Genomic DNA, 25,828 nt, shown 5'->3' on the forward strand with positions numbered 1-25,828 from the left:
CCTGTCCACTAGAGAGGGAGCGCTATTAAAACTCTTTCTCTGTAAATAATTCATGTTTTAATGTGGGCACATGCGGCTTGGAGTCAGGTGTGCCTTATGTATGTAAACAATGTTTTTTTCCATTGAAAACGTACCGGGTGCGGCTTATAATCAGATGCTCCTTATAGTTCGAACTTTACGATAGTAGTCTATCTTCCGGCGCCGTCACGAATGGCAGCCACTCCAGCAGCTCCCGTGTTATTTTCGATTGTTCTCGATTGTTCTCAGCTCAGGGATGCTGCTGGAAATGTGAATTTCCCTTCGGGGATGAACAAAGTATCTATCTATTGAGGTGTCGTTGGGTGAGACAGAAAACATGATTATATTATGATAGTTCAGAGTCATGTACTGTAAATCAAGGTTCAGATTGCAGTAAAATGCTTAAACAATTAAAAATATACATGTTCTGTTACCTTAATTTTTTTGATGCGTAAAAGTATTTTTCATTTATATCTTTGTGTCTTACATGCGCACAATAAAGACAATATTGAACCATACTAATAAAATTTAATTATCAAGTAGGCTTAAGGGCAGCATGGCGGCGCAGTGGTTGGCGCGAGTGCGGCAGAGTTCTAAGGTCATGAGATCAAAACTCCTGTGTGGAGTTTGCATGTTCTCCTCGTTCTTCCGTGGTTATCTTTCGGGCACTCCGGTTTCCTCCCACGTTTCAAAAACATGCATGTCAGGTTAATTGGCCTGTCCAAATCGTCCCTAGGTGTGAATGAGCCGGTGAATTGTCTGTCCCTGTGTGCCCTGGGACTGTCGGGCAACCAGTTTAGAGTATCCCCTACCCACTGCCTGAAGATAGCTGGGATGGGCTCCAGCACCCCTGCAGCCCTACTGAGGATAAGCGGTGCAGATAATGGATGGAAGTACTCTTGATATTCATTGAATAAAACTGCTTTTTGCGGAGTTGGACCAAGCTAAAACAATCACCATAGAAAAGCAATGTGTGACAGTGCAGACAAAACATAGTAAGGAGTTCAAAATTACGAAAGGAAGTATTTTATTTAAAAAAACAAAATTATGGCTGGCCATCTAGTGAAATGATTTGAATCGTTTCATGTAAATGATTTCAAACATCAGTCCTGGATGTGTCTTTACATTTGCTGAATAAATGCCGGGGCCATGTCAAAGCGACGTGTGGCACTTAACTAACCAAAACAGACAACACAGCACCCTAGTCTAAAGGTGAATACATCTTAATACACGAGTAGAATTTTATTTCATGGAGCGAATCATGAGAGGAAAAAAAAAGCAAGCTATCGGAAATGCCTTCTGTGTGCACGTCCCACCCACATCCTTCACTTACCTTCTTCAGGAGGTGTTTGTCATTTCACACTGGTCGTCCTCAAAGTATTTTTACATGCCAAGGGTAAATTCTGCCAACATATTTGCAGTGTTATGTTCGACTGCAAATTCCAGTGATCTGGAATGTTTAAAAAAAAATCTAACAACAACACATACATGGAAACAGTTTCATTTTTCTGGACGGGTCAGTTGATACGATTTGGAACGGTAAACCCTGAGCTAGTGTCATGTTTGGTATTGTGGACATCACACGAGGGTGGTCATTTTCCGGTTGGTGTGCGGCAGCCATATCCTGCTTGGCTGGGCTCTGTGTGAAAGGCAAATTAGGAATGCCAAGGTTTTTCAGGACCTCTTAAGTACAAGGGGCTCTTCTCTGAAGCATAGCATGCTGCCTTGAATTTAGCGTTGTCATTTTGCACATAGCCACCTTCAGCTCGAAACTAGGGATACTGTACCTATATGTGTTTCTCAACAATGCCTATCAACATTAATCATTTCATATGTACCAGGGGGTGAAACAATAAAGCTTGCAGATGCTGCCAAGACAAATGAGTAAATACACTGTATGTGGTGCGGCCGCTCCAGCTAATGAATAAGGGTGAGGCACGTTACCAAGAACTACGTCTGTTCTACAGGGTGTCCATAAAGTCCCTCTACCATTTCAAAAAAATACTAAAATGAAATCGATTAGATATCTTATTAAGATTTGTTCTCTTGTATTCAGTGTTTATTAAAGTGTTTTTGTGTTTTAGGGATCCTGTTTAAGAAAGAGGTGACGTACTCTTCCAGGCACTCGAGCCAAATGATAAACCAAGATTGAAAAGAGTTTGCAGCTAACATGCTGGAACTAATTTCTGAGGATGAAACATTCCTCAGGTGAGTTGGTTTCGGAATGAGGCACCCTTTCATGTTTCGGGGAAACTGAACAAACATAATGTGAGAATCTTGGGATCAGAACGCCCCTACGTGACTAGAGAACTTGAGCGTAATAGGCCAAAGGTGAATGTGTTGTGTGGGATCATGTGCATAATGGGTCAATTTTTCCTTACGAGACATAGTGCAAATGTTTACTAAGGGCTTTTAACTGAATATGTGTCACCACAAGTGACAACCGACATTCATTTTTCAGCTATTTGGTGCACGGCCACATTGGGAGGTGCATGTTTGTGGGTTCCTCAATCAAACATTTCCAGACCAGTGTATTGGAAGGGATGGGCATATTCCTTGGCTGCCACATTTACCAGATGTCACTCACCTTGAGTATATATGAGGCTGTGTTAAAAATATCATGTATCGAACAAAGATAATGCAAAGCAAAGGATTACTGATGCCATTGTCACAATTAATGAGACTATGCTACGGCGAACAAGGCAAGAAATCGAGTACCATTTTGAAGTGCTTCATGCAACTAATGGTGCCCATGTAGAAAGGTATTAAAAGAGGTAGAAAAAAACAGTAATAAACGCTGAATACATAATTAATCAATTGCAATTATAATACATTTTTGAAATTTTAAATGGACTTAATGGACGCACTTTATATTGTCACTCACTTCTTACTTTACCATCAAGCTGTCGTAAAGTTCAATAAAAGTGACACCTTATGATATACTGTACATGGGAGCGTTTGAACTCAAGTCCAGCCGTGGAGGAAATCCAGCATTTGGCCTTCATGGCAAGAAGTCACAGTCACAACTTGACAACAGCAACACGACCCCTTGGTGGTGACAGATTTTAAAATGGGGGTGTCTAGGGGAATATGTGGGTGCATGCATTTAATGGAAGTGTAAAAAAAAAAAAGGAGACGAGTTTTGGGAGGGCGCCTGCGCTCACCAAGAAAGAGTGTGACAGTTGGACGATTGGAGTTGGTCACAAAGATCAAGTTTCTTCCAGTTGCATCGTGCTTTCTTGCTCGTTCCTCTCCCAGTCTGAGTGTGGAACACTAATTTGAACAACCTGTTCTACCCTGACAGATCCCAGATCAGCTGCTTGTGATCCAGTATCTATCTGAGGCAACTGGTCTGGAATCTGCTTGTCTTGCTACTTGGGCCAAAAAATAAAACGCTGGGCTGACACTAAGGGAGGTCTAGGAAACTGACGATATGGGGTTGTGGGGGGAACCCATCTGCGTAAGGACCTTGTCCAACCACTGCAGTGGTCCATGGAGGTGGATCTCAATCCAGCAGGGGGTGCTGGTCACATCCTGGCGGTGGTACTCTGCTCCCCAGCCCTGAAACACATCAAAATCCCATTTCATTGGATGACCGCGTTACAGAAGGTGCCCGGTTCGGCCCAAGTACTGACCTTGACGAAGCTCATGCGAATCGTGCACATCTTGGTGAGCTCGTAGACGGCCTCAAAGCCGTGGTTGACCGACTGGGCCAGCAGCTCGGCAAACTCCTGGTTGTTGAAGATCTTCAGGCTGCAGCCACTGGGGATTTTGCAGACAGTGGTGGGATGGAAGCCGTGGTGGTAGTTACAGTTGCGGCTCTGGACGAAGATGCTGCTGTCACTCAGGCACTCGGCGTACACCTCGCCGCCGACGTAATACAAGTGGACCCCTGAGCGCAGAGAATTAAATTTGGTTGAAATGGTGAAGGAAGAGATTGTTATCTTAAAAATACATTATTGTTGGATCGTTTCTTTATTTATCATGATGAGTTTCCAACAGGGGCAGCACGGTTAGCGCTTGTGCGGCACAGTTCATGTCATGGGAACCTGTCGTGGGTTCAAATCCAGCTCCAGACTTCCTGTGCAGAGTTTGTATGTTCCCCCCGTGCTTGCGTGGGTTTCCTCCGGGCACTCCGGTTTCCTCCCACGTTCCAAAAACATGCATTTCAGGTGAATTGGCCGGTCCAAATTGTCCCTAGGTGTGAATGAGTGAATGAGTTGTCTGTCCCTGTGTGCCCTGCGATTGGCTGGCAACCATTTCAGGGTGTCCCCTGCCCGGAGATGGCTGGGATGGGCTCCAGCCCCCCCGCGACCCTAATGAGGATAAGCGGTACGGCTAATGAGATGAGATGAGTTTCCAACAAATTTGTTGATTCATTTTTTTTTATTTGAGTTTTATTCCCCTTTTCATGGTATTTAGTCCTACAATGTTATATAGCTGTAACCTTAAGGGTGTCCAATGTCAAAATAATATATTTTTAAAACGAAATCACAAATTCAATTCTGTCACATTTCTTCCCCCAAATTTCTTATGACTAATTATCCCATTCTGACCAATTGTGTTTTAAAAATGATTAAAAAAACAAAATAAGATAATGCGTTGAATTTCTGAACGGGATCAAATTTAATATCTTTTGAGCAACTTGAAAATATTTACTTTGGCGAAATAACACCGTATCTTCTGAACGTCCATGTCCCAATTGGTAAGAAGCGGTTGAGTCATTTTGCCTAAGTAAATCCTCTTTCAACTTGCTCAAAAGGGATTTCTATACAAAGTGAGAATCATCTTTGATTTACTGTTCAATTACATTTGCCCTAAAAAATGAGATACTAAGTCATTTTAGTTACGTTTACGTGAGTGATGATTGTTAGGGGAGCCATATTAAATGAGGGGACATTTTTCAGCACAACACGGCAAGGTTGAAATGATCAATGCAGGCCTAAAATGCCCTTTTGCGGTTTGATGTCAAAACAATGTGAAATGATATACCCGGTAATAATGTTTTCATGATTTCACATATAAGTCCCGTGTTTCGGTAGTGCAGAGGTCAGCACATTTGCTTGACATGGGAAAGATCCCCGGTTTGAGACTGGGTGGAAACATGTTTTCCTGTAGAGGGATGGGCGCCACCAGGCTGTACTTAAAATGGTGCCACTACGACCTGTGTGGTTCAGGGGTCCAACCAACCAACCCACCAACATATAAGTCTAACCGGAGATTAAGTCACAGTGGACAAGCTGTGAAAAAAATTGTGACTAATAGTCTGGAAAATACAGTATTTAAAAATGCATTGTTTACATGATAGTTTATGGATTATTGCATTGTTTTTTTTTTCAATGAATAGTATTTTTTTTCTTTTCCATGTTACATGTCGAAGTGTCCTTGGGCAAGACACTGAATCCCTAATGCCCCTAATGGCAGGTAGTTGCCTTGCATGGCTGACGCTGCTATACTTAGTGTGTAAAAGGGAAAAGTGTGAAGCACATTGTAAAGCGCTTTGGGAGGTCTTCATTGACCTGAAAAGCACTATATAATTGCAGACCATTTACCATTCTTTTTTACATTGAGCTTTTCTACTGGCTTTATCCACAATGCTAACATTACTAGTTAGTAGTTGTGAAACTAGCATTAGGTGCTAAATTAATACGTATTAACAGCAAAAAGAATGCTAGCGGACAAATTGAAACTAGCCACCAAAGCGATGCCATTTCGTCAATGCAGTTAGTAGTTGCGTTAGCAAAAATTTGCTCTAAACCCAGGCCAGGGACTGGCTGAACAGAATAGGACCGTCCCCAGGGAAGCTATAATGAGCTTTCGATTTTCTGAAATAATGATCTTGTTTAAGAAAAAGAAATCATGATGTTTTTGAGATATTTCCTGACCCTAGTCAACGAGCTTGAAATCTATATGTATATGTTGTCACAATTGATTTGTAAACACCAACAGCTTTTCTAACCTTTGCCTATGTGCCGCCGGGTGTTCTCGATGGTAGAGTTGCGGTTGACGTTTGAGAGCAATCCCAAGCAGAATCGGTTGCGGTTGTTGGAGGGATCAGTAAAGCCGTCGACGAGCACGCTGGTGGACGAGGCCTGAAAGGCTTCGCCGACACGGTTGTTGAGCTCGTAGTAAACAATGGAGCACCAATGCTTGGGCTCCTCGTAGGCCACTGGCTGCACATCTGCTGCAAAGGACACGTTTGAAGGACATAAGCAGGGTACGTGCAAGTTACAGTGACATAAAATACTTAAATTCTATCTTAGCAGTTGACTGGGGATTTTGATGTCTTTAACGAAATCTCAGAATAGTCCAGTTACTATTCTCATTGTGACTTTTACATCTGTTTGGAAAAGCCTGATTGCTACATAATATTTCAGTCAAGTCAAATCACAATTATTTGTAAAGCCCAGTGGTCGGCAACCCAAAAAGTTCAAAGAGCCATATTGGACCAAAAAATAAACAAACATTTAGACCTCTTTCCTCCAGTGCACTCAGAACACCATCCATTCACGTCAATCGCGGCCTTCCTCTTGGTCCCCTTCCATTTACTTCTGCTCTGTAAATCCTCCTTAACATTCGCTCCTCATCCATCCTCTCCATGTGTCCAAACCAAATGAGTACCCTCTTATCCACACGCTTGCTCAGTTCCACTACTACTCCAGTTCTGTCTCTCACAATTTAATTTCTCAGTCTATCCAATCTCGTCACTCCCAACATACTCCTCAAACACTTTTCCTCAAAAACATTTATTTTCCTTCTCAAATCAGCGTTCAGGCTCCAAGTCTCTGTACCATACAACACAGTCGGCACAATCACACTCTCATACAGTCCTCTCTTAACATCCATACTCATACTCTTGTTACCAACAACACCTATTGATTAAAAAAATTAAAATACCGCTTTTTCTGATGTAAACAGCAAAAATACTTGACTCTCACTACTGTTTTAGCCTTCAGCTGTTTTATCTTGCAGCGATACTAAGACTTTGAGCTTGAATAAACCACTCCATCAATGGCATTTGATTTCCGATTTGGTATAGGTTTGCCACTTCCGATTTTAACCAAGCACATGATGGGTGTTTTTAATGTTAAGACTGATTGCGTTTTGCTCTCAAAAATAGAGTGTGCGATAAAACGTCAAAAGGTTGGCATGTATGCTGCATGGGTACATGTGTGCACGAGTGCGTTTTGGATGAAATCAATTACCTGCTCGGTTGTTACTCTCAATGGGCAAAGATGGTGCCATGATATTGGTGTCCATCGGCAGGGGGCAGTCTTGAGTCATCTGCTCCTCTGGTGGCATGTAGGCAGGAGGCGGCGTCTCTGTGTTAACAGAATTTTGAAAACAAAAGATAAAAACGTATCACAATCCAAGTGTGGTTTTGCTGTTAAGCTGTTGTAAGCCCCTTGCTTTATATGTTCTTTTATTATCTTTTCCTTTTGTTTTTGCTCTTTTCCATTAGTTCATACACATGCTGCAGGACTTTTTATATGGAGATGCTGTTTGAATTGCAAAATGCCTGTTTTTCGATCATATAAAAGCAAAATGTCATGTATAGAAAAAGAGGAAATAGCGTCCACAAATGACTCACCAGGCATCTGGAACGGACTTCCAGGGTCGGAGTTGGTAGGCGAGTGCGGGAAGGTAGCGTTACTACCGTCGCCTGGTGAGCTGGGAAAGCTGTTCCCCGGCGAATGGGGGAAAGGCAAAGGGTTTGCCTGAGCAAAAGACTCTGGGAAGGTTGCGTTGTGTGGCATGTGCGGCTCATTCTGCTGAAGCGGGTTGCGAGGAAGCATGGTGTATTTGGCGTGGAACTCACTGTTGCGTGGTACCAACACAGGGGGCAGCACTGCAGGCAAAAGCAATAGTTATTTCAAAGAGGAGGTAAGTAAAGTAGCTTACTCTATATTACCTACTTGAGTTGTTTGAAGTACAAATGATTGTTAGCTGAGGATTCACTAAGTCTTAGAATATAATAGAATAACCTTTATTGTGTAGAAGCACAAAGAAATGCACTACTATTCGCAAAAACACCAAGGTTATATATATATATATATATATATATATATATAAATATATATTTTTTTTTTTATGGTCTCAGGAAAAAAAGAAACCTTGATAGATAGGTGAGAATTTAATCCATCATAAATGTGAGGTAGTGCACTACGGCTATCTTATCTAAAATAAACCTGCTGTTTCAACTACCCCCAAAAAACAACAAAAATTGTTGATCAATGGTAAAAAAAAGTCATATTTGGCAATATTTTTGAGAATAAGTATTATTGTCAACAACAAATAATATTAAATATTTTAACCCTCAAACATTTTTCTATTTGTATTGCCTGGTCCTTTATCCATCCATCCATTTTCTGCGCTGCTTAACTCACACCTAGGGACAATTTGGACCGGCCAATTAACCTGCCATGTATGTTTTTGGAATGTGGGAGGAAACCGGAGTGCCCGAAAGGAAACTCACGCAGAACATGCAAACTCCGCACGGGGAGACCTAGCTGGAATTGAACCCTGGACCTCCGCAACGTGGGGCTACCCGCGAACAATTAACACAAAATATGGATTTATGGAATGTGTCCTTTTTTGGGACCATATGTTTAAAAATACTGTAACAACATACAATGGGATGTTTTATAATCACTTTCACGTTAGGGTTAGAGCAACAAATTCGAATTATTACATTGTTTTAATGTTTTGACAGATTTGTTTCACTCTGAAGGGCTTAAATGTCTGAAGAATCTCCACTTTTAATATGGGATGAAACAGACAACTAACCACATGTTTTCTACCTTCTCTGTTCTTATACATTTCAGAAAGCTAGCTACACTAAAACCTTGGTGATTTTGCACAAAGTAGATCTAATATAAAGTGGAATGACAGCTGTGACACAAGAGTGCAGGTTGAGTCTGGATGCGAGTATGTTGTATGTTGTGTGTGCAGGGATGAAGTGGAGGGAGTGTGTACCCAACAGGTGCTCTGGGGTTAAACTGCTGCTAAAACAAAAAGTGTGCAAGGCAGGCAGTAACTCTTTCCTCCCATTGTATGGGCATGGTGGCGGACTTCCTGCTCCAGACATCCACCAAAAGAAAGAGAAAAAAAATATGTTTGAGTGAAGAGATCAAACACGATTTTATTTGTCGCCCAGATATGGTCTATTTATCTAATAGAGATGCAGTAGTGTTAAATAATGTGTGGTCTGACTCATCCCAAAAATTAGACCCAAAAACAATCTGTATTTTTCACATTTTAAGGCGCACCGGATCATAAGGCGCACCCCCAAAACATAGCCTTGTGCAAAAAAAAAAAAAAAATCCTATTAAAGGTGCACCGGACTATTACATGGAATTAAAACTACAATAAGAGCTAGGGTTGCACAAAAAATACATACAGTAAGTACAGTATTTTTGCACTGATTGATCAGTCGACATTTATCGCTGACCACATATGCAAAACAACTGGAATTAAATGCACTCTCGGGGGAAAAGCGTCCTATCCTATCCAATAGACCACTAGGATTACAGGCATTACATGATAAAGCATTTGGATTTATCTCATTGAACCAATGTTCGATACATTTTTACTCATTGGCATCTCACAACACACTGTCTCTGGGAATGGGGATTACCTTTAATATCCCTAGTCAAATCTTAACATTAGCACATTAGTTCCGCATATTGGTTCCTTACAATATTCCCACATCTCCGGCTTTAAATGGGTTACCCACATTTCCTGTAACAATATGATAAATAACTGTTTTTTAAATAAAACAAGTTATTACAAGTCCCTTCTCACTGGTCTTCTGATCATGCTCCCTAAACGGGTCAAAGTAGGAGTCTTCAGAATGACCCTGATGTAGGAACTGATTCTCCTAAAACTTCCTGAGGGCATCTCAATGTTGTAAAACCTTTGTGTTTGGGCTGGGCCTGTGCTGACCCCATGTTGCGCTGTGTTCTTCACCCAGACTCTCTGTCCTGGTTGCAGCTCCTGTCTCTGTTCGGTGAATTTTGTTGAAACAGGATGCTTGCCTGTCCTTTATTTGTTTATCATTCTCCCTGAAAGCTAGTAGGTCCGGCCACCTCGTGTTCCAAGCTCTCGATTGACGGGGAGGGCTGTTCTGATGTTTCGACCCATAAAGACCTGTGCAGGAGAAGCGCCTTTCGCTAAAGTGGTGGCCCTGTAAGCCATGTGGGCACTGAGTGGATCTTCTCCCTTCCTCAGGAGATATTTGATGGTTTCCACAGCTCCTTCCATTTCTGAATTTCTTTGAGGAAAGCGGGGGATGCTAGTTACATGTTTGAAGTCATACTCTTTGGCAATGTTTGCAAACTCCAATGACACAAACTGAAGAGCACTGTGAGCAGGACCTCGGCAACACCCTGGCGTGCAAAGATAGCCTTGAGGATGTAGTAGAAGAGAGGTTAGCTACTAATATGTAGCGCGAAAAGTAGCCCACTACCACCAGGCAACAAGTTGATTTCCACTGGAACATATTAGCTCCCACCCGTGCATTGCACCATAGTTACAGTGTTCTGCCAGTTTGTAAACTGCAGAAATGATTCTGCAAATTCACTTGTCTTTTGGGACCTTTTGTTGAATCTGCACCTTTCATAAATCACATTATGCTTGATTTCCACTGGAACATATCAGCTTCCACCCATGCATTGCACCATAGTTACAGTGTTCTGCCAGTTTGTAAACTGCAGAAATAAATGATTCGGCCAATTCACCTGTCTTTTGGGACCTTTAGTTGAATCTGCACCTTTCATAAATCATTATGTTAGCAAATAAAGTATTTATCCAAAGCTTCTTTTACTGGCTTGTTATTCTGTGTATCTTCATCACTTAACTCCAGTTTGCTCAGAATATCAACAATGGTATAAACTAATGAATTAATTTGATAGGCATCACCTTTTTGGTCAAGCCTAAGAGCCACTCTAAACCTATGGGATCTGCGGGTTCTGTTTGGCCACCTTGCTAAGTCTAAGAAGTAAAAATTCAACGGTGGATTTATTGATCGTCCGCTTAATGCGTCTTTTCTTTTTCTTTTTCAAAGCAACACCATATCCAGTATCCTCTCGGTGCATTATTTAGCAACATTAAGTCCTTTTCCGCCTGTTTCAGGTATCAAAAGCCCGCTACTTCTACAATTTCTAATTGCTAGTTAGTTAGCCTCTTAGATACACTCCGATCAGCCCTTACTTGTCAAAACATCTGGTTATGCCTTGTGGAAATGTCTTCTTTCCTGCTTCTGAATCTTGGTGGCAGGACTCAGCACTTCTGACACCATGTAACAATGTTCTATACATTGTTTGTATGACTAAGACTCATGAGAGGGAAGTGTAACAATGTTCCATACATTGTATGACTGAGACTCAGGAGAGAAGAGTATCTTTTCATGCTGCTTTAATCATACATATAAGCTCATTGGAATCTCACAACACACCGTCTTTGGGAATGGCCATTACATTTAATGTCCCAAGTCAACACCTAACACAGTTCCGCCTATTGGTTCCTACCAATATTCCCACACTCATTATCACTCTATTTTAGTCACGGTACCATGTTAGAGAATAGAGAAAAGAGAAAGTTGTTCTGAAAGATATAAATAAATACAAAAAAGCACGAGAGAGAAACAACTCTTTGGCATATCTGATGAAGAATCAGATATTGAAGGACATTAGATACGTAGTACATTTTATGTTGGTATTGTGTTCATAGTTTATGTTGTCAATTAATTATATTTATCATGGCAGCACATATTAAACAACAGTTATCAATTACAAGGCTTAGTTTGAGCTGCAAAAAAAGTGAAACAAAATTTCATACCAACTTTAGCACTTTCTGTTTTCTCTGTTCTCTGACCTTCGGATATGGGAACATGACTAAAAGAAGTATAATAATGAGTTAAGATCGAACACCTTTTCTCAAGTCATTTATGTCCCAAATGACTGGATGGTTAGGGTTTGGCGCTCTCTCTGTCGCTACCAGGGTTGGGTAGGGTTACTTTAACTTGATTACTTTCAATTACTTTTGGATTACTCCAATACCAAATATGCTGATAAAAGACAAAATAAACTAAATATGAATAAAATTACTCAATTTTGTGCAGGCTTGGGGAGTAACGGAATACATGGAACGGCAAAAATGATGTTGGCAAGCTGTTAGGATTTATTTACATTTTGTTTCTGTCGCATTTTATGTTAGTTTTGCCCGAGATCAAAGAGATCAAAGCCAGGAGAGAAAGCTTACCACGTGTTGAGAGTCATAATTTTATTCACATTTAGTTTCTTTTGTCTCTTATTAGCATATTTGGTATTGGACTAATCCAAAAGTAATTGAAAGTAATCAAGTTAAAGTAACCCTACCCAACCTTGGTCGCTACATGGGTTTGTTCCCCATTGACACCAATGTTAAGCAATCATGGTCAGCAATATTTTTCAACTGAACAATGATTGTACAAATATGGTAATTTTCAAATATGCATTTAGAATTTAATCTATAAATAAGGCGCACGTCAAATTTCTGGCCAATTTGCATTTTTTTTTAAGTCTGCCCTTTTGTCTGGGAAAAACGGTGCTTGTGCTGCTAAAGTACAGTGTGGGTTTTAATCAGCAGACTGACCTGGGCTGTCCACACGCTTGTAGTGGTAAGGGTTGATGCAGACATCTTTCTGCTTAGAACCAAATGGATACTCGCAGCACTCCAGTGCTTTAAGCTCGTGGTGGGACTGCAGGTCAGGCCAGCGCCACACGCGACAATAGATGACGTGCGGCAAACCTTTCCTGTGGGAAACCTGTAGCCGGCCGTCCAGGGAACGGGGGATGGTGACGCAGCTGCTGGGCTGGCCAGGGCAGCTGAGGGCCCGCTCTAGCTCCTCCATGGCGCCCTTCTTTTTTTTCAGCTTCTTCACCAGGGCGTCCACTGCCTTCTCGGCCCACTTCTCCTCCTCATCTCCCTGTTTCCAGCCCAGCAGGCGTTTGACGGCCGGGCTGGTGAAGGAGAAGAGCGAAGTGACGTTCATGATGGATGGTGTGGCCCTCACGCACGCCTTCTCCACTGGGCCAAAAGAAGGCTGGTTTCGAAGGGAGAGGTCCAGTTTCAGAGACAGTCAACACTGAGTTAGAAGGGAATATATATCCTGAAAGGAAAAATAATAGACAAAGTTGATATGTTTACATGGAGGGAATAGTTTGATTGAACTCACAATTCAGGTGTTTGACCAAAAGAATAATCCGCTTACATTACTTTTGTCAAGGGTTAATCCTGTGTACAGTAAATGACTATTGGGAAAAAACACCATTGGATGTGCCGAAGCACAAGCAACGTCATTATGCAAACAGTCGCCACAAACATGGACTTGTAGATATTGGTACAAGACAGAACTGTGCTACTTTTACCAACATGACAGAAAACAACTTCTTTGGTGAAGGCAAGGGAAAGATTCCTGCAGGAAATATGCTCACCACGTCATCACTTTGAGCTGTGTATGTTGTGAAATACTGTAACGTATGTGAGAATTGTTCATTCCTTTTTTGCCCTTCTTTTAATGTCAACCACTTCAAAATTGTAACATTGGAAGTAGTTACATCAATAAACTGTAGTGTTTAACGTTTAAAAGAAATAAATATGCTGTCAGACAAGTGCTGCGCTTCACTCTTGTTTATTGTCTCTCATCAGCCACAACCACCTCGCCTGAGTCTCTTTCCATTTTCTTGTCCTGCACCGTTCTCTTTAGGAATTTATGTTCCATAATACAAAACAACGCAAACACATATAACTGGTTCATCCCCTCCCACGATCACTTCCGGCTGGTCGATAATGCCCAGAGGGCGTCGCTAAGGAGAAGCTCGGGTGCTCCCAAGCTTACTTCATGAAACGGGCTTTGTGGAGGATTTTGACTCTCTCCCACATAGTTAAATGCTTTGCTAAAGCATGGAGTAAAATTGAGGGGTAGGGAGGGAAATGTGATCAAGCCCATGTTTCATTGTTGCACTAACAAGGGGAAAAAATGCCAGAGAAGAAATCAAGCATGCCCAAGGCATTGGATAAGCAAAATGGGTTTACATAAACAACAATTCCACATAGAAAAGGAATGAGCCGATCCTCTCCTAATCGGAAGTCCGAATAAGAGTATATTAAGGTTTCAGTGCGCGTTTACATGACCTTACAACACCTAAATATCACAAAAGGTAAAATATGAATGAAATAGTACGGCAAAATCCACATGGAGTTTTTGAGGCTGGTGCTGATTGAAACTCACATACAGTAGCTGATTACCCAAGAAATGTTATTTGTTAAAAACATGACCTATACCAATAGAGACCACTCACTACTTCGCACTTAAGTTATCGCCGGTTAACTCTTTTACCGATTTTTTATGGAATTGTCTTTATTGTCATAGATATCAACAGATAGTTCATTGTGGTCGGAGAGAGGACACAGCAAGTGATGCATGGGACAGATAGTGTGTGTCTGTTTATTGGGTGGGCATGATTTTCTGTGTGTGCAATGTGATAGGATGGTGTATGATGTCAGTCAAACAGGGCATGCACAGTCAATGGTCTCCGGACCCCAAAAAAACTGAGAAGGATGGCGGTCGCTAGCTTTAAGCGTATTGTTACATTAAAAAAAAAGAATCAATTAAATCGGACTCTGAGGAAAGTCAGAAAAGCACAAAGAAATGTTGATCACCAGTAGGTGCTCTGTGGATTGTCACCTCGCCTGGAAATCGACTGAGGTTGCGTCGGGAAAGAAAGATAGAGCAAGGCTGCAAGTCTGGCCTAGTAGTACGGCAATTCTAAAAACTCTCTTAAGCCACCAATGGAAAACCTGGCGGGTGACCAACATCATATCCATAACTGTATTTTCCACAATATAAGGCGCATCTTTAAGCCTTCCATTTTTTTCACAAGCTGTCCATGCGCCTTATAGTGCGGTGCGTCTTTTATATGGATCAATATTGATTCTCACCTGGTCTCGCAACTATGGAAAGCAGCCGTCAACTCGATTAGTGCGCGGTAGATACTGGGATATTTTTTTTTTTAATAGTCAAGTCATGTTTATTTGTATGGCCCTAAATCACAAGGAGTCTCAAAGGACTGGACAGACCACAGATTATTGCAAACTACAGACTATTATTGCACCATCCCCTGATCTAAATCCTACATAAGGGCAAGGGAAAACTCAAAAACCTCAACATGAGGAAAATTAAGAAACCTTGAGAAACGTATTTTAGTATGATTTTATGTGTGCGTTTCATTTCCTTTTTCTGCCGCAAGAAAGTTAGTGATAAGGGGAAGAAAAAGTTAAAAATGCGAAAAAAGAAAAATGCGTACAAGTGTTTGCCATTTAAACACTGCCGGAAGGTACAGTAAATGCTTTACATTGTTATAGTTCTAGCTTTTTACCAGTATTTTTATAAACAGCATTATTATAATTATGGGTGTTTAGGTGCTTTATTATTTTTTTTAGTATGTGGCTATTTTAAAGCAGTATAGCTTTTGAATGACCAATATTTCATGTTGACAATATCTGTGTATTGTTTGTTAATGCAACACCCATTGCAGCCTGGTCATCCTGGAAGGAGGATTACCTCATTTCCTAACCAATCATCATTTGACTTGGTCACTATTGGTTAAAGTTAGGTTGGTCTACGGTGTAGTGAAAATAATTTTACTAGTCTATTTGGAAACGTGAATTAACAGACAGCTTGCAAAAGGCAACGCCCATCGATGCAGAGATGCTTTTCGGCGAATGTTTTTCTATTTGTCAGCATTATCGCTTGTTTTGGAGTAGGTAAATATTTTACTCGGTTGGATTCACTACAGCTACGGATGTAAAGGGACCATGGTTGCATATAATTGTCAAACGTAATAGCGAACATAATAGACGACGTCTTTGGTGAGCTACCCCGGCTTTATATTTTTCGGGTATCTCGTTTCAGACTGATAGTGATGTTTCTGTGATGAGTACATTTTTAAATACACTACATCTTGAATCCCAAGAGTGTATGCCTTCCAATGATATGTGGCATGACGTATTTCAGTGACTGGTGACATTGTACAGACACCGTGTCTGTACGTGTCTGACACATATTTGCTTCTCAACAGTCCAACGTCAAGGGGTTTCCTACCATAGAGCCTTATAGTCCAGTGGGCTTAACTCATGGAAAATATATGATATAATATAAAAGTGCAGATAATACGGTAATGAAACTGATGACCTGGAGCTAAAATTCCTGGGTAACAGCTACATTTAGGCCTGTATAATTAAATGATCATGGAGACTTTGATGAGGTTGAAGTTACCTGATGTTAGCTTGCAGCTAGCCAACCACTCTTTAACTCACTTTCCTACTCTGGAAGGAGAAACACTCTAATTTCGTTTTAGTTTTGTATAATGACAATAAAGACAATTTATTCAACTGCAGTTCTGTATTCTGTTTTTATTTGTAGAGCCATAGTTGTTAGTTAAAGTTGTATACTCTCAGTCGTTAATACCATCATCTCCAGGCAAGTTTGCCCCTTGGGGGATTTTATGAAGGGGTGACGCTACGTCGCAGATTTTCAATTTTATTAGGTGGTTCTGGTCCCTCTTAACCGTAATAACCGGAATCTCTGTCACAATTTCAGTCAAGGGCCATTTGACAAATTTATACTGTTTTGTCTCTTTAACTTTACAAAAATCAATTACATTTGCTAGGGTTGCATTTGAATGTGACTACCACTATCTTTGTAATATATATACTTGATGTGTTGTGGGAAAGATTCGTTCCAGAAGAGCTTTTCCTAGAGGTTTCAAAAGAAGGCCATTGATTTATCAAAGGAAGCTGTCCTGTGAGCAGCCGACTGAGGAAAATATGATTTTATACACAACTGACAAGCAAACACTCGGCCGAAGTAGGACAATAAGAAGGAAGTGCACGGTTAAAAATCTGTCCGTTCGTTTATTTCCCAGGAGAGTCTTTTACCAAAGAGGAGGGGTCCACAAAAAAACGCAGCTTTTCAAAGAGATGAGGGTCCAAAGCTCAATGTCACCTTTTTGCACTTTCAGCAATTGCAACTATCTTGATAAATAGCAGCGAGTGACTCAGGAGTCACGACTCAGAGTGTATCACTGACAGCAAAGCCTAGAGTATATTGTATTTCCCGGCAGCAGGAACAAATAGATCACCAAGAAAGGCCGTTAGTTATTCTAAGTCCCACTAGATTAGGGGATTCAATTTCGATCGCTATCTTTGTCCGACAGCACGCATCTAGACAACATAGTAAAGACACAGTCGGTTTAAATATGGCGGGAGCAGGTGCTCTTTACAGGGTGTGCCGGTCACTTGCAAAAAACAAATAAAACAAAACATCAAACATTTCTAGAGGAGCTATACTTAGCCCGGCCTCGAAAATGATTGTGCCTTATCTAAGGGAATGATGCCGTACAAACTTGCAAGGAGAATGTGTGTTGAGATCCTTGGAAAGGTTGCTTTTGTCCTCTGACCGCATTCTGAAAAGATGCTGACCTAACATGTAAGAAAAAAAAACACTACCGTGAATATCTGACTTGTTGTAATGTGCCACTAAAGAAGCAACAGGAAACAGACAGCTTGGTTGTTTCTTCACATCTGTCATCACCATCATAACAAAAATATTTTTCTTTCTGCTGAGAGGTGCAGGTTTTTCCACAGGTGTAGGATGATGTATGTGTAGGAGTAGAGGGGATATGGTTCTCACCCTCGCCACTTTGAAAAACAGACCACCTCTCTACAACAGCAATTTTTCTGTGCGTACAGCTCTTCATTCTCATGTCTTTTAGGCAAAAATCTATGTTGAAACAGTCCCTCCAAAAAAATGTAAGGCAAAGTGGCTCGTCATTTTCATGAAATTTTTGCAAACCTCATAAACAGGTTTTATGGAAAATTCCCAAAAATGGCTGCACATTAACATCTGGAAGGTGGGTTCGTGTGCTCTATTGTCTTGCTGCTGCAGCTGGCAGCCACACTCCAGGGACATATGTACCCGCCCTCCGGCATTTTCAAAACGAACTCACTTCAGGCTTCGCTTCAAGGGTATGATATGACTTTACAAGCTTTATCTGAGATATTCCATTAACCTTCTGTTTTATATTCAGACAAGCTGGTTTAGTAGGTTTGCACAGAAAAACCTTCACATCAAAAACAGCATATAGTGGCAATTTAAGTTCACATTTCAATTGGTAATTTTACTTTCCTCATCCTAAAATAGCAACAAAAGTTGCCTGATAGTGCAGCTACAAATTCCTTAAAACAAGAAAAAGCCCGAACAAAGGGCTGAAATTGGGACTGGCCAAGACAGAGATGTGATATGAAAAATGACTATACAAATAAGTTGAGAGCACAAAAACACTGACAGTATTTCTAAACAAAGGTCAAGCATGTGTTTGTTAAATTTCCTGCACAGTCTATTGTGGAATTTGCAACCAAGCATTTTTGCAAGTTTTTGTACAGTGAGAATAATAAAGTAATAGGGTCATACAAATTTTAGATTTCTGGATCTGAATTCCAGAATTACAGGGAATCTGTTATGAGGCAATCCCCCATACAACCACAAAAAATGTTTTTGATTGATAACATCTTAGACAAAACGCAGTCTGAGGTTAGCTACTAAATTTTTCTACAGAAATAATGAATCAACTTTTCTCGACTTCCTGATTGCTTATATTGTTCAATGTTCTGTACTAAAAAAAAGAAAAAAAAGGAAAAGTAATCACTACTCAATTCGAGAGAATTGAAACTTGAGTTATTTTCTTTGGAGATTCTTGGATCCACATTTTTTAGCCACATAGATCAACAGGTATATTGAATTTTTTTCGGCTCAGTGTATTGACCACAAAGCTCAATAAAGACTCAACAATACACTGGACAATGCCCCGCTCTATCCTGTCTTTAGTCGTGTACACGACTCCGAGATAGAGTACTTGAAATCAACCACGTTGGGCACAATTTCACTGTTTTTCCAAAGAGGACTGGATTTTCAGGTGCTCATTCTAATCCCAAAATGTTCCAGTGGGAACTGAAACTAAAAGCTTATCACATTAAAAAAAATGATTTCCAAATTATAATGGGTGTCTAAACACACAGTTGGTTAATTAACAAAGCAGTTCTTATAAACGTTGCAGTAGCTGTACAGCATTTGAAACCACAACCACACCAATTAGCATAATGTCAATTAAATAAACTCAGGTTTGCCTGCTTGCAGCATGGGAGTAAATTTCACACAGATGCTGATGGTTGCTGCGGCCTTACTTATAAAAGCAGGAAACACACCGCCTCATCTATTTGAACACCCTCGTAAAAAACATTTGCTCTAGCTTTCAAGCTACATTTTCTCATTCATTGGTACCTCCATCATGGCCTAATGGTCAGAAACTGGGGCTAATGGGCGCGCATAGTAACACGGCCGGGCGGTGTGTTTCCACCGGTGCGTCAGCCTCGTGGATCTGTTCTCGCCACTCCAGTGTCTGCTAATCAATTTAGGCCCAGCCCTGCGCAGGATGATGAGACACTAATGATGCTCTGCAGCGTTCCCCCCGGGAAGGGAGGGGGGGGGATGAACCATTATAAAGAAGCTACATTATTCATCATCAGGGTCCTGGACTGGGCATCCATTAGCCCCCCTTTGATGGGGTCACTGGCTATAACACAGGAGTGCAGGAAAAAAGAGCGATAGTGACAAAATAGCTTTAATGCGAGTATTGTTAAAGTGACAGCAACGGCACACATCGTGAACACTTGATGGAAGCACTGCACTGTCTTGTCTCAAGATTAGGAATTCCAAAAAGTTGGTAGATGATGGTTAATATAATAATCAGTAAGTACAATGATTAAATTGATATTTAAATCAGGAAGTTATCAGGAAATGCCAATGTGATTGGCAGCTAGCTATCGATTATTATGGATATAAAATAGGGTTGGACAACAAATCCAAACGAGGTCATTTAATTTCTTTTTGAAAAAAATTCAGCACAGTTATCCCTCCCTAAAACACATTTCCCCCTGTTAATGTCTTGCTGCTTCATGATTTTCACCATTAATTGTGTTCTTCATTTTGAATGGCTAAACATTCCCTATAACATAATAATAATAATAATTTCCTTTGTATTGTCATTCTTTGTAACAATGTACACAGAACGAAATGTCGATACACCTGACCCGTTGTAGCGAGTCGATGCAGCCGCAGCCAACAGAGGGCGCCGCCATTATACCAATTAGGTATGTCTCGGCCGAGGCGCGAACCAGCGACCTCCCAGTCTCAAAGCGGGCACACTACCATCTAGGCTACTAACAGTAGGTATTGGTAAGAAAAATTCATAAAAAATGTTTACCGGTACAGTATACAATACTTTAATTTGTTAAACAAATGCTTAGGCCTGTAAAAAGCTTTTTTCTTTGATTTCAACGAAGTGTAGAGTAATTCATTGTGTAATAATCGTAAAAAAAATAAAGTTTTCTTCTTCATGGAGTTCACCTATCAGTTTATTTTTAGAATGTAACCCCCACAATAAACAAGGGTTTACTGAATTTAAAACTTGCCTGATTGTGAATTTGATGATAGAAATGTATTAGTTGAATTGGATTTGCTCAAATAAGGTGCTAATTACGAAACTATAATTATCAACTAGTTGCATGTGGCATTTGAGCAGATTAGGCAAAAGATGTGAGTTTCATTTCGCAAGTGAAGATTACTATTTGCAATACATTTTATTTAAAATGTGTTATTCTTGCGTAAACATTCTGCACAGGATGTTTTCTAATAAATATAACTTATTTTAAATCATATCTGTTTAGTGGTGTTTGTTGTTTACAATCGTTTAAAAACCGCAATCTTCCATACGAACTGATGAAATCTAGACTTTACTTTTCACTTAGCCCAAGTTAAAAAAAAAACAATAAAACACTTTACAATATAACTCATTTTAACGGTATCACTTTTCACAAGCTATGATGTGATTGGTTTTCTCCATCAATGGGTTCTTTAAAAAGACATTCAGGACATAAAAATGTTGCTGATTCTGTTTAAACTTAAAGATTGCCTAATCTTTTGTAAAAGGTGACAAAACATCATCAGCATAGACTCTAATCCAGGTCAATCCACGTAAACTATCCAAATCGCTCTTGGCCCATACTGCAAAAGTCAGCGTCCTGTTATAAGCGACACCTCAACGTGACACATTCCGACATACGTACTGTCTGGCAAATGTTGTGACTGTCTTGCTCCAATGCCACTAACCTATATTTACACAGGAGCACGTGTTAAAGTATTTTTTTAGATCTTCCAAGACAACTGAACGGGATTTCCACCACAAAAGAGGACAATTCCATGGCAACAGAGGTCAAAACGCTGCTCCTGGGTAATCTGATATGTCACCTTCAATGATGTCAACGAACACACACTCTTTCAGTGACACATGATGAAGACACACACGATTTTGTTTTTCAATTCTAGTTGAGGCATTCTATTGACATAATCCATCATTATCTTATCACATTTAAAGTTCTGTTGGTAGTATACAAAATCATGAAAGGACTTCCTCCCTCATATCTTTCAGATTTAGTTTGCCCCCATGTTCCGGTCCGGAGCCTTCGCTCTGAAAATGCTGGTCTACTAGTGATCCCAAGAGCCAAGAAGAGATCCGCAGGTTCGAGAGCGTTCTCCATTTGGGCCCCGGTGCTGTGGAATGCTCTTCCCCCTGAGATTCAATCTGCAACCTCAGTGGAAATGTTTAAATCTAATCTTAAAACACTTCTATTCCATAGCCTATGACTAACCTATTTTATGTTGACAATATCTGTGTAATATTTGCCCTCATGTAGGTTTTAGGTCAGGGAATGATGTCATAATAGTCTGCGGTTTGCAATAATCTGTGGTCTGTGCAGCCCTTTGAAGACTCTTTTTGATAAAGGGCTATACACAAATAAACATGACTTGACTTGACTTAAACTTCCCCATCACAAATTATTACCTAATCGGAGCGCCAGCCAAAGTGTAACTCAAACCGTGACTCTAAAACCAGGACCTAACCATAGAAATTGTGTCTACCACCAAAATGTCCTTATTAGGACGACTGGTCTCCACAGCAATGGTTAAAATCCTGAAAATGGGCCCAAGGGGATCATATATACAAGTACAGACGCACACCCAGGGATGCTTTGTACATATGAAAATGCCATTACGACCAAAATTGAGTTTTTGTGGGGAGGGACGGACGGACACAGACAGACAGACAGGACAATATTATTACAATCTCAGATATTAATTCTAGCAGTTTTATAAAATTTAAGTTGCACAACATGTTATAAAGTTGTTTTTTTAATTCTATGAAAAAAAGTTGAAATAATATTGAAATATTACATTTTTTATTTGAAAAACATTAACAATACCGTATAAACATTTATTCAGATACACATTAACACGGTTTCGCAAAAATATCAGTCACAGTTATGGTATTTCAAGATAAATTGTAACGATGTTTTTAAATGAATATCTACATTTTTATGAAACTGTTATTAAAGATGGGCGAGTGCCGATACAAGGTACTGGTCTTGACACCACTTAAAATATCGGTACTTACAATGACCAGTATCTGCGGCCTTTTATCTGACATTTAAAAATCAGGAACCTGGAATTTAAGAAATGAAAAATTGTCATTACACAAATGATATATGAAGAAAAATGTTATGTTGGGAATTTACAGGATGGTTCTTTAAAACTATCATTTTTTTGCCGAGGGAATTTAATGCACAAATTTGAATGAAATGTGGTACAGTGGAACCTCGGTTCTCGACCATAATCCGTTCCAGAACCCTGTTCGAAAACCGATTTGTTCAATCACCAAAATCGTTTTTCCCATTAAAAGTAATGTAAAATTGTTTTAATCCGTTCCAACACCCTGAATGTTTACCATGAACGTAAACATGAAGCTAACCCAGGATAATCGTACGTTCGCGTTAGCGTAATCTTCCATACGAAAGATTACGCTAACATGAACGTGTAAACATTTTTAAAAAAGGATTATGAATAGGATTTCTTACCTTTGTGGTGGACGGTGGGGAGAGAAAAATCATCAAAAGTTTTTCAACCTCTTCCAAAACTTGCAGCAGTTGCTTGCTTATAGCGCTATTCCTTAGCCGCATCACTCGATTTCACAGCCTCCTTATTCTTTACTATCGTACTTTTTCGAGAAGGGTTGTTCAAACCTCACTTTGTGTTTGCTGTTAAAAACGTCATATTGGAATATAATATTGTGAATGTGCTTAATTGCTGTTGAGATTGTCATGATTGTTTTCTGTTGTTAGTGTCAATAAATTTGTTCAGACCAAAAAAAAAAATCGACTTTGGCCTGGACGGATCTATTGACACTAACAAAGATGTTATATAATGAAATTGTGAATATGCTTGATTGCTAATAAGATTTTCGAGAAGGGTTGTTCAAACCTCACTTTGTATTTGCTGTTAAAAACGTCATATTGGAATATTGTGAATGTGCTTAATTGCTGTTGAGATTGTCATGATTGTTTTCTGTTATTAGTGTCAATAAATGTGTTCAAACCAAAAAAATAGTAGATTTAGCCATGCTGTATTCACTGGCAAGATCGGAAATTCGTACACCTCTTTCATATTTAGCTATTATGTCTTTCTTAAAGGCAATAGTTTTACGAACAACTTGTCTTTTTTCACCTGTCCTGCTTGCACCGACCTTCTTCGGAAGCATAATTAGGGGCTAAAACACCCGTACGCCGCTCAGCATCGCACCCTAGCGTACCGGTGTTCGAACTCCGATTTTTTGAACGAACAGCAAAGTGAGAATTTCTCGAAATTTTTGGTCGAACACCGATTTGTCCGAACTGAGAGGCGTTCGAAAACCGAGGTTCCACTGTATTGGTAATGATGACTTCCCATGATTTGGGTATCACATTAGTCTGAAGAAAAAAAGATGGGTATTGAACATCCCTAAATATGATTATTAATACCTTTCCTTGTGAGCATCCATTTTGGATGTGAAAAAAGTTTTGCTACTGTTTTCTGTTCTGTGAATGAGTATTTCTTTCTCCAAATATGTGATGCAACAAAGAAGCCATAGACCTCAGTTATAATAGGATATCTTAAAAGGACAGTGCATATTACTTCTTAGTGGTAGAAACGTCATTCAATCATAAAAACAATGTTGATTTGAATAATAAGGAAAAGTAAATGAGCTTTGGTACGAAGGCTCCGGACCGGAACATAGGGGGAATGTGCATGAACTATTTTAAAAACATAGATTTTTTTTAAAATGGTTAACTAATTAGCATTTATGAGGCTCACCTGAAGGGAGCTGACATATTAGTCCTGCACCTTGCTGCTGCTGGTACCCAAAAACCTCAAAAATTCTGGTTTAAAAAAAAAGAGAAGTAAAGTGGTATGGTTTATTCACTTAGGGTCTCCATAGTTTTTATTCTTCCTTGTACTTTTTAGCACATGTTTTCGGTTGCACTACACCATACAGTGACATCTAGTGCCCTTGTGAGAAATCTATCATGATTAATACAAGAAGAAGCAGCATATTTAACCGTCCTTAATGAAGGTGTTGGGATGAATTTGAAAGTGTACCTGGCAGGTATTCAGGCAGGCAATGGTACACATATTAAGGCGAAGTAACAAACATGTCATTATTATTGTTCCTGAAGTTAAAAAATAACTTTACGTTACCGTCATATATTAAAAAGGCAAAAATGTGGATTGGGAAAAGGGAAAAGTTTCGACATCTGCCGCCGGGTCCCGGGAACACTACTTCGGTTTAAACGCAACAAAAGAAAACAATAAACCCAAAGATATTTTTTTCTTTTAAGCTTTTTATGTAAACATAAAGTTTATGTATATTTTCAAAAGTTAGTTTTACCTTGTAGGAGCGTGTCTCGTTCTCTCCTCCACTCTCCACAGCTCCTCGCGGCGGCGTGATGCGGCCTGGCGTCAGTAAGTCGCGGGGTCTCATCACCCTCCGCATGCGCGCCAGTATCACGCCGCCGGGTCGCCTTCGACAACAACAAGACCTACTTTTTCCCCCTTCTTACGCATCCAAAGCTCCTTCCTCGCCCTTTTCACGCCGGGAATGTTATGCAACTGGGGCTCGGGGCTCTCTCTCCCTGTCCTGGCCAAATTTTAAGTGTTTGGCCTTGTTTTCGAGGATTTTTACCACTCCCCGTTGCACAGTTAGTCGCTGTTTAAAAAAATCAACAACATACATTTAAACGTGGGATGTGCACTATTCCGTTTTGAGTGCCTTAAGTGCGTCTTGTGCTTACAAAAACACATGGAAATCAAAATAAACCAGTGTTGGGCACGTTACTTTAAAAAGTAATTAGTTATATAATTAGTAATCAACTGTTTCTTCAAAAAAATTGTAACTGAACAACCTCATCTTAAAAGTAATTATTTACCAGGGAACGTAACTATTTGCGTTACTTTAAAAATAAGCTGTTGTATGTCAAATGATTTGAACATTTCTGAGCAAATACGAAACACCGCAGTGATGTCTTTGATCAGGGTTTACTTGTAGAGATAGGAATTCAGACTATTTTTAGTGAACTGGCTTTTTTTAACTCGGCCCACTTAAAAGAGCTGGGTTTTTCGGGTCCCAGACGGCTCTTCAGGTTCTTTTTTTTCTTTCTGTAATCCCTACACAATTAGTATGTACCATGGTGCATGGAATGCCTTAAAAAGGGGGAGAAAGTAAAGAAGAAAAAACACCAAAATGGGGAAAAAATAAACAAAAGAAAATGACAGAAGGAAAAA

General features: G+C 40.0%; 1 protein-coding gene across 2 annotated transcripts; it reads right to left on the minus strand.

The window, feature by feature from the left end:
- Window positions 1–1,028: 1,028 nt before the first annotated feature.
- smad1 (SMAD family member 1) lies at window positions 1,029–25,075 on the minus strand. Of its 2 annotated transcripts, none has more exons than XM_088341772.1 (7): window positions 24,936–25,075; window positions 12,652–13,168; window positions 7,610–7,867; window positions 7,224–7,340; window positions 5,978–6,199; window positions 3,654–3,910; window positions 1,029–3,579 (listed from the first exon to the last, which is right to left on the minus strand). In XM_088341772.1, the coding sequence occupies exons 2-7, from the start codon at window positions 13,049–13,051 to the stop codon at window positions 3,436–3,438; spliced, it is 1,398 nt and encodes a 465-aa protein (XP_088197898.1). In that variant the 5' UTR covers window positions 13,052–13,168; window positions 24,936–25,075; the 3' UTR covers window positions 1,029–3,435. The 2 variants fall into 2 exon arrangements, with proteins under 2 accessions (XP_088197898.1, XP_088197896.1); XM_088341770.1 differs by having other exon boundaries at window positions 5,978–6,202.
- Between the last annotated feature and the right edge of the window lie 753 nt (window positions 25,076–25,828).

The sequence above is a fragment of the Urocampus carinirostris genome, chromosome 8 (genome assembly GCF_059441175.1).
Source record: "Urocampus carinirostris isolate Australia breed hairy pipefish chromosome 8, RoL_Ucar_1.0, whole genome shotgun sequence".
Lineage (NCBI taxonomy): Eukaryota > Metazoa > Chordata > Actinopteri > Syngnathiformes > Syngnathidae > Urocampus > Urocampus carinirostris.